At 44.8% G+C, this 14,660-nt stretch overlaps 1 protein-coding gene across 1 annotated transcript in view; it reads left to right on the top strand.

The window, feature by feature from the left end:
- Positions 1–7,427, top strand: part of LOC141096902 (aquaporin-4-like) — a 48,478-nt gene extending 41,051 nt beyond the window's left edge. The window contains exons 3-4 of the mRNA XM_073583807.1: positions 4,855–4,935; positions 7,062–7,427. Of these exons, the coding sequence (XP_073439908.1) occupies positions 4,855–4,935; positions 7,062–7,340 (360 nt within the window). The 3' untranslated portion in view covers positions 7,341–7,427. The remainder of the gene's footprint in view (positions 1–4,854; positions 4,936–7,061) is intronic.
- Positions 7,428–14,660: the final 7,233 nt, after the last annotated feature.

Raw genomic sequence — 14,660 nt, forward strand, 5'->3', positions numbered from 1 at the left:
TGGGGGCTGCTACTCCCGGTCTCTTTGTACAATTGTCATCTAGCAGGGAGACCTCTTCTTTCAAATCATCACTTTTAACTATTCGTCTTCCTAACACATTAGTATCAATCTTAGTGTCTTCTTTAATCACATTCTCAATTATTTCCTGTACCACAACACTTTCAGTCTTTTTCACAGTGTTAGACAATTTTCCTTTTTCCACATATCAATAAAAACAATCAGAATTCACTTGCTGTTCAATTTCCACATAACCTTCATTGTTATGATTGAGTCACCGTAGGAGGCAGACACAAAAATAGAAGCTAAGTCCAGAAAAACAGAGAAGTTGGCAACTATCAGATTGCAGACCCCTGAACCTATCAACACAACTAGCAGTAGCCGTGGGGGGTTCCTACAATGCCCTAGACCCCTCGATCACAGCCGGAGCGCTAAATAGCCTAAAGACAGAAAAGGAAATCTAAACTGCCCCAGAGCAGACCCCAAAGTAAAAGGCAGCCCCCAACATATAATGACGGTGAAGCAAGATGAAAAAACACTCACACAGATAGAAAGATAGGCTGAGCAAACGATGGGGCCCAAGCTAGCTAAACAGAACAGGAAAGGAAGGTTGCTGTCTGAAATCTGCCAAAACCCTATCAAAGACATAAGCCAACAAGCTGATATGAAAAAGACCCTGAAGCAGCTAGGCTTCAAAAACTAAATCATCACTCAGGTATTTTCAGAAGACAGAGCTAAAGGAATTCAGCACACCCCAGCAGGGAATGGCAGAAATCCAGAAAAACAAAGCAAAACAAAGTCTAAGCACAAATGCAAAAGGCCGAGCAGAAAACTTAGCTTTAGAGGAGCAGGAATTCAGACTGGTCTCCAAGGATCCCACAGAGAAATCACCCGCAGGGCAGAAGGGCGTTGGCAGCCTTATATCCAGTCAGTAACTCCACTCAGCCAGTCATCATCATCAGACTCAGGTGTTTGATAATCAGGCTCACTACCTTTCTTTACCGGAAGAGGGAGCTCCTCGGGTCTCAGTAGTGAAGGGGAAAATGAACTCACAACACTTCATTATATAATTCATGTGCCAAGCCACGGAATTCCTCAGCGCCTTCAAGTAATCCATCATCAGTCAACCTTCCTTTATTCTTTTTAATGCTTTCATCCCTTAGCGTAGGCTGCAACCTCCCACCCTTAGGAAATCCCAGAATCGAAAATATTTTTCCTGCATGCCTGACAGATTTATTTCCTCGTCTTTGAATCATAAGACTAACAGTATCTGATCCTTCACACAATTCCAAGCTTTTCTTTTTCTTCCACAGAAACATAATTCTCTCCTTTAGAGCTAAATACCCTTGCTTCAATTGTGCACAATACTGGAGAGGCCATCTCAGTCTGTTCCACATGGTCAATAATCCCCCTCTGGGATTGCCCAAAATTCGCGGTACTCAGTGAAAGGAGGAGGGCGTCTCAGACTATCCCTCCGGACACCTCTGGTTATATATATCTATCTATATAATTTAGATTGTGAGCCCCCTCGTGAACAGTGATGAAAATGTGTGCAAACTGTAAAGCGCTGCGGAATATCTTAGCGCTATATAAAAATAAAGATTTATTATTATTTTATTATTATCTATATATACCTGAGTTATGTATCCTACCCATCTTCGATCACATCACCATGCCCAATACTAATAATGATTGGGAATTTCAGGATATTTTGACTATAAAGAGAGTCACAATCACTGGTCAATCCGGGGTGTCTGTCCCTTATGAGGTACGGTTCGAGCACTGGGCCCCCAACGGGACTACACCTCTATATGATTCCACCCATGAATCACCCCACCACGGGGACAAACCTCAGATCCTCTTTGCAGCAACAAGCACAGGAAAACCACACCAACCGTCAGTCTGAACAGTATAACTGCCAACTTACCGTGGTTGTCGTGGGGGATGATCAGTCCCAATTTTCCAGCACCTGTGTCCGCTCTGAGGGTCCTTTGTCTTGTTGTCCTCTGGGGGCAGAGGGTTCCCAATTCCTGGGCCCCACGTTGCGTGCCAAGCTGTCGAGGTAGCTATTTTGGGAGGGCTAAATTAACCCTTCACGGTTGATCCAGTGATTTCCAAGTTATTGCACAGTGTTGCTAGCAACTCAAATGACCACACGGAGACTGGGGTCTCTGTACGGGAGGATCGAGGCAGATCACTAAGCCCCTTTATTTTAGTCACATCTTTTATAATCTTTTGCTTAATTATGCAAGGTTCTCAAGTACCAATAGCATCATTTCACTTTATAAGCCAATAATATTGCAAGAAAACCGGAAACTACATATATGTCCGTATCCAAATAGAAAGTAGTATAATGGCATATTCTTCATAGTTTTACACCCCGCCTCCCTTATCTTGCACCTGATGGGAACAGTCTGGTTTCATGACAGCCCTTGCCAATTACAAAAATTTATCTTACAGCAACAAAAATGAAGAAACGAAACCTTCAGAGAATGGACAAAACGAAACTTCAGTTCTGATTTTAGTATTAACCCTTCACACTGTGCCCATATACCCATCACACGTTCTCCATCCCATAGGCACATCTTCCCTCTTAAAGGGATCTCCGGTATGGAAGTCAGGGCAAATCCATCCAGTGCTTTGGTTTTGACCCCAGGCCTCTCTTAAAGGGATCCCCGGTATGGAAGTTAGGACCGTTCCACTCAGCTCTGTGGTTCTGACCCCAGGGTCTCGTAAAGGGACCTGTCAGGAACACCACACTGCACTTGCTCACTGAGACAGTGCGCATGTCCTGAGTAAGACAAACTGTGCTCTAAGATACCTGTGGAGTGGGCAGCAGCAGAGAAGATGTGTGCTTCAGACCAGCAGGACCTGAAGCTTGTGACTGCTGGGGGCATGGCCTAAACTCCAGAGAGCTAGGAGCTGAAGGAAAACTCCTAGCAGGGTAAATACGGGACAAAGTTACCAAGGGGCATAGACAGGGATATAAACAGATCAGACCGGGGTCAAAGCACGAGATAGCATGACAATACCAAAGGATTAGACTGAACGGATAGACAGGACGTAGCCAAGAAGTCAGAAACCAGAGAAACAGATATACAGTACAGAATCAACAGGCAAACTCACAACGGAGGACAGAACCGGGTCAGAACCATATAAGCAAGCTAGAAAACAACGAACAGGCACATAGGGGTCCACACACTCGGCCAAAGACAAAAGTATAACTGACGGGGATTGGATTTTCCCAGGGCTATAAGAAGCTCTCCCTGAACCAAACAGAGGCCACAATAATTAACCCCAGGCGTGCAGATCAAAGCCTGCACTGGGCTCAAGACATTAGCCCCTGACATGCAGGTCAAAACCTGGACTGGGATTATGATAGGATCATTGGTATGGAAGTTAGGGCAATTCCACTAAGCACTCTGGTTCTGACCCCAGACTCCTCTTAAAGGGATCCCCGGTACGGAAGTGAGGGCAAATCCACTCGGTGCTCTGATTCTGACCTCAGGCTTCTATTAAAGGTATGGAAGTTAGGGTAAATCCACTCAGCACTCTGGTTCTGACCCTAGGCTCTCTTAAATGGATCATTGGTATGGAAGTGAGGGCAATTCCACTCAGTGCTCTGATTCTGACCCCAGGCCCCTCTTAAAGGGATCCCCAGTATGGAAGTGAGGGCAAATCCAAACTGCGCTTTGATACTGACCCCCGGCTTCTCTTAAAGGGATCTCCGGTATGGAAGTTAGGGTAAATCCCTCAGCGCTCTGATTCTCACCCCAGGCTTCTATTAAAGGGATCATTGGTATGGAAGTCAGGGCAAATCCACTCAGTGCTCTGGTTCTGATGCCAGACCTCTCTTAAATGGATCCCCGGTGTGGAAGTTAGGACCGTTAAACTCAGCGCTCTGGTTCTGACCCCAGGCTGATGGGATGATGTGGGATATTAGGGGGTAGTAGTGCGGTGGCTCTGGCTGACGGGATGTGGGATATTAGGGGTAGTAGTCTGGTGGCTCTGAAGGGATGATGTGGGATATTAGTGGTAGTAGTCCGGCGGCTTTGACGGGATGATGTCGGATATTAGTGGTAGTTGTTCAGTGTCTCTGGCTGATGGGATGATGTGGGATATTAGAGGTAGTAGTCCGATGGCTTTGACGGGATGATGTGAGATATTAGGGGTATTAGTCCGGTGGCTCTGACGGGATGATGAGGGATATTAGTGATAGTAGTCCGGTGGCTCTGGCTGACAGGATGATTTGGGATATTAGTGGTAGTAGTCTGGTGGCTCTGGCTGACTGGATGATGTGGGATATTAGGGGTAGTAATCCGGTGGCTCTGGCTGACGGGATGATGTGGGATATTAGTGGTAGTAGTTCTGCATCTCAGGCTGACAGGATGATGTGGGATAATATAGTGAATGTGGCTATGCGGAGTGGGTGGGGCTCTACACTCAGCTTTATATATATAGATATATAATCATGATAATTTGTTATAACTAACCATAGTTAGTTACTATGCCTGGGCAACGCCGGGCTCTTCAGCTAGTATATTATAATAATGAACCCAAAAAAGGTGTGTATCTTCTGAGAGCTGTTTCGTAGGACTGCCTGATTCAAACAGGGGACAATTATTGTAAGTAGTATCCTCTAGAATATAACCAGATGGTACAGTAATGGGGTGGCTGCCTTGTGTCTGAAGCACTTTCCACCTAGATCAGGGCAAGGGTCTCACCATTCGCAAATTAAATTGTTCATTAATTAACCATCACAGTTGGTGGGTCTTTGAACACATGGAGCCACCCATACCAAATGGATCTACCCTTATTTTTATAGTGAGTCCCTCTTTATGTTGCTTGTTCTTTCAGATTAACTACACTGGAGCGAGCATGAACCCAGCAAGATCCCTTGGCCCAGCTGTTATTACATGGAAGTGGGAAAATCACTGGGTAACTGTTAACATCCCTCTAACATAAATAGTTATTATAAAATGTTCCTTTTCGTCTGGTATTTAAAATATTTTTAGTTTTCATGAGTATAATCCCAAATCTAATATTTATTAATTCAATTAATCTGTCTCATACATGAACCTTCACTTGCATGGCAGAGCTGGTCACCATTCACTTAGGGTGCTTTAACACTGCATTAGTTACACATTCATGGGTCCCTTCGGGGCTAGTGTCCGAACCTCCCCTGAAAACGGGAGTTTTTCACTCTACGTTTTTGTATTTCATGTTTAACCCTCCGTCAGGAACAATATTCGCACTAACTCAAAATGGAACAATGTGCCTGTCAAGCGCAGGCTAGAAAAATGCCTAGAATATCTAATTTTCTCAATTTCAGTGATCTAAAAGTGATCAGAGACCTTCATAGGGATGTAATAAAAGAGACTACACATTATCAGGTGCAAAACAAACCCATTTACTCAACATAAAAGTAATAACTTTGATATACACAAATTTCAAAACTCCTGAGAAGTACACTTTCATTTGTAAGAAAATCTGCCTTATTTATATGAAATATCCACAAACCTTTCTCTATCAATTCATAAAACAATCTAAATAAACAATAGTAATGACTAAAAACATTACATACCATCCTTATAAAGTGTGATGTGTTCGGGACCAATGAGCCTGAGAAGCCAGCACAGCTATATCTTCCTTCCTGAAGCTCTGCAGACCAACTGTGGTATCAGGTTTCACACAGCAGCTAGAGCCAGGAGACTATCTAGAGGGAGGGGGTTTCCTGAAAATCTGGTGAGAAGGGAGAAATGAAAGTAGAAGAGCTGCGCCTGTCAGATCCATTGTTCCTGACGGAGGGTTAAATAAAGCTGTTTTGATTTTGATACCTCCTATTTGGCTTTTACAAAACTTTATCAATACAATTATACGCCTATTACATGTGTTCTCAGTGTGCGCTAAACATGCATATATGTTTTTTACCTGCAAATTTTCCACATCTGAGGCCACATGCACACGTTGAGTATATGGTGATGGTGAATTTTTTACCTCAGTATTTGTAAGCCAAAACCAGGAGTAGATGAAAAATACAGAAGTGGTGACGTGTTTCTATTAGACTTTTCTTTTGATTGTTTCACTCCTGTTTTTTCTTACAAATCCAGAGATAAAAACTCACCAAATACAGAACATGTGAATGTTGCCTTATGCAATTCTATGTGGAAAACCACACATAAAACTTAGTGTACCCGCAAGAGAAACCTACAAGCTGCAGATTTCGAACCTACACCTTAGTACAGTTTGCACTGAGTAAGAAAGAGCACAAAGGTTGTGAGATTTTTAGAAATCCCATTCACTTTGCTGGAACTATAAGATGCAGCAAAAATAAAAATTGATAAAAATTCACCAAAAGCTCCTTGTAGAAACTTACCTTACTGTACAGTGATGGATGCCCAGTTTGGCATAGATGCTGGTCACACTGTGCCCACATCACACTAGCTACTGTATGTCCAGTGTATAACATTAAGAGTCAGTGATGAGTGGTCATAAAGGAGCACTTAGGAAGCAGCCCAGGGGTGGACAGGATGTCGGGTCTCCACCGCAGCTCCAGCCGAGAACCTCGGATGGAGGATGGGAGCAATGAGAAAATGAAAAACTGTCTTAGGAGCTCAGGAAGGAGACTCAGACGAGAGATGGGGTTAAACCACAACGAGTTTCGACGGGGATCCTCCATCAAAACGCATTGTGGTTTAACCCCATCTCTCGTCTGAGTCTCTTTCCTGCGATCCTAACACTGTTTTTCATTTTCTCAGTGTATAATATTGGCCTGGTACAAATTAGTGAGCATCATGTAGTGGAGCGTTGGCTGCTTAAGGTCTGTAATGTGTCTTAGATGGTTCAGTTCTGAGGTTTAGTAGACTAAATATAAGCATGTTCGGAGTGGTTGCCTTGTATGAGGTGTGAAATATGGGAAAATACATTTCCTTGATTTTAATTGACTTTGGCTATTGTGCCCTTAAAAGTGAAAAAGTGAGACTACTCATCCATGTTTTATATATCCCTGTCATATGTATGACAATGAAGATCATTTTCTGTACTTGTTACTTGTTTTTATGCAGATTTACTGGATAGGACCAATTATTGGAGCAATCTGTGCTAGCACTGCCTATGATTATATATTTTGTCCTAACATTGAACTCAAGCAACATTTGAAGGAAGCTCTTCAAAAGGCAAAACAGAAGGCAAAAGGAAAATATGTTGAAGTAGATGACATAAGAAGCCATGATGACAATGAAGACTTAATCTTTAAGACAGGACCGATCCATGTTATTGACATTGACCAAAGAGAAGGGAAGAAGGGAAAAGACTCTGAAAGTGAAATATTGTCCACTGTATGAAGTGCGGGTATAGTTTTTTTTTCCACAATGAAGGCAAAATTGAGATATCATATAGGTACTTTAATTATAACATCTGTATCCAAGCTATAATAGACAGCCACAAGTAGGATGTTAAACCGACAACAGGTTGGCGTTTGGAATGGAAATCTGGATTGTACATCCATAAAATATGATTAAAATGATTCAAATCTAGCAACATCATCGATATACATTCTTATATGTGAATTGTGTAATGTAATACTGACAATGCCAAAATAGATAATAAAAACCTAAAGTGTTGTCGGGGACAATTCATAATTTGAATGATTCTCTATGCTGTCATTTATATTAAAGGAAAGTTCATGCCTGGTTCAACTACATATAGAGATGAGCAGATCAGTCAAAATTTGAATATGCCTGTTCATGGGAAAATCCATTTCTCCACCAATTTAATTTCCAGGTCCTTATCCAGACCCCAAAGCATAATAAATGTGACATGTAAAAAAAAAAAATCTTATACCCACCTTACGGCTCACCTCTCCAGGAGCTCTGGCTTTTTATGAGCCTGCGATGGTTATGCCCGAGTACACAGGATTTCATGGTGTAAAGTCACAATATGTGCCATAACTTCCCGTGCGCAAGCACAGAACCAACTGGGGCCTCATGAAAACCAGTAATCCCAGCTTAGCATGAGAGGTACAGGAATTGCAGTGCAAGTCGAGAGACTGGAGAGGTCCAGGAAAATGGCAGCCAGCACAAGATCTACCGCACAGAAGTGAATTACAAAATATCTGGATTTTGGTAAATGGAGAGTTTTGGAAAATTCAAGTCAAATTTATTCTCTCATCTCAAAATACACACAGAATCTATCCCATATTTATCTATTTGTCTATCTATCTATGATAAAGTTAAAGCAGCAAAATGTCATGATCCATGCGGGATCATGTCAGATAAGAGCACTGGTAACTTTTTTTTTTCTCTCTCTAAGCTTTGTGCTTAGAGATAGTTTTGCCCCCGGTGGCCAGTATGGTCATTGCACTGGTGTGCTTAGAGATAGTGTTGCCCCGGTGGCCAGTATGGTCATTGCACTGGTGTGCTTAGAGATAGTGTTGCCCCGGTGGCCAGTATGGTCATTGCACTGGTGTTTTTAGAGATAGTTTTGCCCCCGGTGGTTAGTGTAATTGCACGGGAATCACTAACAGGTGTGTTTACTCAATAAAGGTGTGTCAGTTGTGCTCACTGATGTTGGTGATATTGTTGGGCTTTTCCAACCATGCTGGGTGAAGGAAGGAGTAGAGGAGAGTTCAGGACAGCTCAGTCAGAGTCCTGGAGTGGCAGCTATGGTATCAGTGAGGAGTTCGTGTAAAGCATGGTGGAGTGGCAGCTATGGTGTCAGTGAAGAATTCTTGCAAAGCTTGGTGGAGTGGCAGCTTTGGTGTAGAGCTGCACTCAGTTGCTGGACTCTGTTGCTGGAAGCTGCACTCAGGTGCTGGACTCCGTTGCTGGACAGCTGCACTCAGGTGCTGGACTCCGTTGCTGGACAGCTGCACGCAGGTGTTGGACACGGTGGGAGGAAGATGCACTCAGGTGTTGGACTCTGTTGCCTGGAGCAAGTGCATCAGAGCAAAGCTAACTGTTTCCCTGTTTGTCACTTTTCCTCATGTTGGTGTGTTAGTACAGCTGTGGGGCGAGTGCCTGCACCACCCAGCTCCCTAGTAAGGAATAGGTGTAGGGTTTGCTAGGGTGACAGGTATCCTGATCGGCGACAGGCGAGGAGCCTGTATAGGGAACGTTAGGAGTGTTTGGGACACTGACTCAGGGGAGTGCAGGAGGTCTCCACATCCCCCGTCCCCTATCGCAGGGCCCACCGTTGTAAATTTTTCCCTATCCCCTGTGTCTGGTTGTATTAGTTACCGGCCTGCGGGCCGCGTCACACTGGACAATTACATGTGACGTGTCCTGTTGTTTTAGTTACCTGCATGCTGGCCGTGTCACACAGGACGGGCACGTGACACAAAAGCTTAAAAAATTAGAAAGTGGTTGCAAGTTGCAACCCATCAACCATGCTATATGTAAGCTGAAGTAAACAGCACTCATAGTTCAAAAGTGAAAAGGGTTTATAATCAGCTCATGTGGGTCATGGAAACATTTTGTCAAAAGCTCTGTGTATCCGAAACTTTACCATCTATCTGCTCATTATACGTATACTCTATGGTGAAAATTATGTAGATATTCTATCATAAGATCTTGTGTACTTGTTGGTCATCTCCTTCCAAAAACCACGATTGCAATGGGTTTGGCTCTCCTTTCGTGTCTCTGCAAAGGCTTTTTACTTGATTTTTAAGTTGTGGGAATTTGAGCTCAGAGTGGGACTTCACTTTCTCCTCAATAAACTCATTAATTACCATATCTTTATGATCCTCGCTTTGTGCATAGGTGCACAGGTATCTTGACACAGGGCCTAACATGGAAGATATGTTGTGAACACAAGCCAAAATGGACTTCTTCATACCATTATCCCCCAGAGTATCATGGTAATCAGTGTCTTCTGGGCATCCAACAAGCCCTGAATCATCCATCACACTGCAGATTGTGAATTCAACTGAATTCATTTCTCCTGTTGAGAGAGAATGGGCAAGTTTTTTTCATTTTTGCTATCATCACAAATCAAATTGCAAAGTGTTGGAATTTGAGTGGACCCGCGAATTTCAGTAAATTCAACTTGAAGTTGAGTTTCCATGGACTCACTCTTCTCTTAATATACAGTTCCTGTGCTGATGTCACCTTGTTCAGCAGTGAGTTATGCAGCAGAGGAATACACAATTTTTATATGCTACAAAATTTAGGTTTCAGCAGCCTTTATCTGTGAATTTAATTGGTGGGCTGCTTTGTGTTTGACCGGTTGTGAATACTGACTCTTCAGCTTCACAATAAGTCTACAACTACATAATGACATGTCATGAGACGCTGCATCTAAGTATTTCCTATGGTATCACAGTGTATATAATTATCTTTTATACAAAGAATTTGAATCTTTTCCTGACACGTCAATTGCGATGTATGGATCAATGAGTGTATACACCTCTTCAGGGATGAACAATTTGTTTTACCAAATTACCCAGATGGTAAATAAACCATAATTAAGGGATGGAATAAAACATGACCCTCTGGTTGGCTATGAAAATGTTATGAGCCTAGATTGATTCACATGAATGGTGAGCTTCATTGAATAGAGGTTAATCTGTTGGTCCTTTATGGACCTATAGTGTTTAAGCAAATGCTTTAAAAGGTGGGTACCTCCATTTTTTCACTCATTATAGCCCCAGCCCCCTGTTATGGTGAAACTTGTTAGGGTGGCTATATGATTGTTTTAGTTAGCACTAGAGTTGAGCGACTTTTGGTTTTTTAGTGTCGCGTTTCGTTTCGTGAAACCCGACTTTTCCAAAAGTCGGGTCGAGCTAGATCGTCCGATTATAGGGAAAAGTCGGGGTCGTCCCGAAACACGAAACCCAATGTAAGTCAATGGGGAATAAAAGTCGGCAGTGAGAGGAGGACAGGAAACACACCAACAGTGCCCATTTGATTGCCAAAAGCATCAATTCTTCTTACTTAAGCTTGTCAACCTTAATTAACTTCATAATACAAGTTACGCACTGAAAAATGGGGGTTATTTGGCTACAGTTGTGGGGGGGGAGGGCTGGCTCCAGGTTTTCATATGCCCTGGGCGAAAGAGCGCCCCTTTAACACATACCACAACTCATCATGCTCCAATACGGCAGAGAAATAGCGGTATAGTACAATGAAAAATACTTCACTTTTTACATCTCATGACGAGGCCCATCTATTTCTCCATACAGAATCATTGGTCCCATATAATGTTTGAAACAGTATATGATGAGCTCCACATAATGCTACAGTATATGTTGGTCCCCAGGGATGAAGCTCCACTGTCTTATGGGCCCAAATAATGCTCCAAACATAATGGGCCCCATTTCTAATGCTCTAGTGTATAATGGGCCCTTTAAATGCTGCTCCAGTGTCTGATGTCCACCTTTGGAATGTTCCAGTGTATGGTGGGCCCCATCTATCATTTCTCCAGAGTATAGTGCTCCCCAAAAATTGCTGTCCCAACATTGAAAACAATGAAATAAGTCTCCTCGCTATGGAATCCATGTACTAGTCTGGACTCCTCGTCGTCCCTATCTTCCATCTCACTGCACAGTATTTCAACCTTGCAAGTGCTGTGATCCTGAGCAAGCAGGGGGGGCCCACTCGTTGGCGACAGCACTGGCACAGGGCCCCTGATAGTACGGTGGTGTGTCTGACGGCGGGTGGGCCGAACCTGCACTTTCATCTGCAGCTTCCTCTTTGTCGAACTGTGTATGGGAAGGGTAACCTGAGTTTCATCAGGGTCAGATTCAGGCCATTTAGCGTGCGAGGGGAATGTAGTGGTCTGGGTCAATGTACCAGCAGATTCATCGAGCAGTGGCTGAGCATCAGTGCACTTGTGTCGCCCCGAGGAGTACGATCGCCACAGTGGCATTACCTTCCTCCTAGGGAGTGTGATGTCATGCTTGGGAGCAACGAACGATCTCTCTAGCAGGTTAACTGATTGGGCGGCGTTATTCCCACGAGTCATGACCCTCCAAACAGCGTTCATGAAGGCAAAGTGTTTGTTTTACGTGGGCAGTATGGTTGCAAAGCTGAACCTTAAAGGAATGTCCAGAAGGGCACCACCAGGAGTGGAGCCTACGGTTAAATTCGACTCCACCTGGGAAACCTCAAACATGCCAGCTACAGAACAGATGCACACATTGCAAGCTTAATTCCGTTAACGAACGAGACGTCATGCCCCGCGGTCCGAGTCCGGCTTACTAGAGGGACACGTGAGGCTCTGGCACATGAGATTGGCCAATAACTGGTGTGTCATGCCCTTACATGTCCGTGGCTGCATGTGCGCTACACTGAAAAGGCCAGCGTTTGTCGCTTACAGGTGCAGATAACCCGCTGAACAACGTTAGTGATGGGGATCACTGATTACAATTATTACCCGCGAACAATGATTTCCCAGTAAGTGCAGGTCAACTGCAGTTCCGGAATTAGGCCTAACCGTCATTCCTGAAAAAATGAAAAACTTACGTGTGCAAACCACAGGTGCTGTAGCTTGCTTAACAGCTCGCCAGCCGTTCTCACGCCCAGTATGGATTGCACGTGATTGCACAAAGGTTAGAAAGGGTACCGTATCCCCAGATAACATGTATGGATAGCGTACACATTCAAAATATATGTCTCAGGAGGCAGGCTCAGACGGTGTTAGGCCCAGTATGGATTGCACAAAGGTTAGAAAGGGTACCGTATCCCCAGATAACATGTATGGATAGCGTACACATTCAAAATATATGTCTCAGGAGGCAGGCTCAGACGGTGTTAGGCCCAGTATGGATTGCACGTGATTGCACAAAGGTTAGAAAGGGTACCGTATCCCCAGATAACATGTATGGATAGCGTACACATTCAAATTATATGTCTCAGGAGGCAGGCTCAGACGGTGTTAGGCCCAGTATGGATTGCACGTGATTGCACAAAGGTTAGAAAGGGTACCGTATCCCCAGATAACATGTATGGATAGCGTACACATTCAAAATATATGTCTATACATCAGGAGGCAGGCTCAGACGGTGTCAGGCACAGTATGGATTTGACGGCCCAGATTACACAGTGGAGGAGCAGGGAGAGGTAAAGATTGCAAATGCTGGGGCCCTGCCCAAGCAAGGGGGGCCCACTCGTGGGCGTCGGTACTGGCACTGGGCCCCTCATGGTACAGCGGTGTGTCTGACGGCGGGTGTGCACCACCACCGTCAGAGACACTTGATTGCACTATGAGGGACCCTGTGCCAGTGCCCGCGGCCAAGAGTCGGCCTACCCACCTGTCCAGGGCAACGGCACTCGCACGGTGTCGTGCGCTAGGTGGTGACCCCGGCCATGGGGGGGGGAGGCAGCACAGTTAGGGAGTTTTAGAAAGTGGCATATGTTGATGTTGGACATTCAGCTGATGCAAAAGGCGAAATAGGTGAAGTCCCAGGAAGAGGTGGACCAAAGCAAGCCATTTTTCTGTCACCCTATGTGTCATCAGGGGAAGGTGGGACAAAATCCTTGGAAACCCATGCATGGTTCATTTTAATGAAGGTTAGATCATCCACATTTTGGGTTGACAGACGGGTCCTTTTTTCTGTCAGGATTGATCCAGCTGCACTGAAGACTCTTTCCGATAGCACACTTGCAGCTGGGCAAGCGAGCTCCTGTAAGGCATATTGGGCCAATTCAGGCCAGGTGTCCAGTTTAGCGGCCCAATAGTCAAAGGGGAATGACCTGTGTGGGAGAACATCGATATGGGAGGAAAAGTAGTTTGTAACCATAGTTGACAACTGCTGTCTCCTGTCACTTTCCATCGATGCTGTATTACCAGTTGTGTGAGCGGTACTTGAAAAATCAGTCCACAACATTGTCATGAAACCCCTATCTCCAACGCCACTTCTGCTGTGTGCACCACGAACACCTCTGCCAAGCTGCCCCCGGCCCGTACTGCTCGTGTGAGAACCATCACCGCTGCTGTGTGCTGGGAATGCCTCAAGCAACCGATTTACCAGAGTTGCTTGTTTATTAGCCAATATTAGGTCAAGGTTCTCCTGTGGCATGATGTTTTGTAATTTGCCTTTATAGCGTGGATCCTGGATGCTGGCCAACCAGTAGTCGTCATCGTTCATCATTTTGGCAATGCGGGGGTCCCTTTTTAGGATCCGCAAGGCATAATCTGACATGTGGGCCAATGTTCCCGGTGTCAATGATGCACTGCGAGTGCTGGGTGGAGGAGCACTTTCTGGCAAATCCACATCCCTCCAGTCACGCACAAACCCTGTACCAGACTTTGCCACGCCAACATTTTCACTTGCCCCACGAGATGCATCCTCCTCCCCTAAGTAATCATCCCCATCATCATCCTCCTCCTCCTCTTCTTCCTCCACCTCGTCCAGGAGAGGTCCCTGAGCAGACAATGGCTGAATGTCATCAAGGATTCCCTCCTCCTCATCAACATTGGCTGCAGACGCCTGCTCCTTAAGGTGCGTCAAAGTTTGCATGAGCAGACGCATAAGTGGGATGCTCATGCTTAGGATGGCGTCGTCTGCGCTTACCAGCCGTGTGCATTTCTCAAAACACTGAAGGACTTTACAGAGGTCTTTCAGCTTCGACCACTGCACACCTGTCAACTCCATGTCTGCTCTCAAAGTGCCTGGCCGTGTATCCTCCCACAAATGCATTATGGCCTGCCTCTGCTCGCACAGC

The sequence above is a fragment of the Dendrobates tinctorius genome, unplaced genomic scaffold (assembly GCF_039654945.1).
Source record: "Dendrobates tinctorius isolate UK_male_01 unplaced genomic scaffold, ASM3965494v1 ptg000081l, whole genome shotgun sequence".
NCBI lineage: Eukaryota > Metazoa > Chordata > Amphibia > Anura > Dendrobatidae > Dendrobates > Dendrobates tinctorius.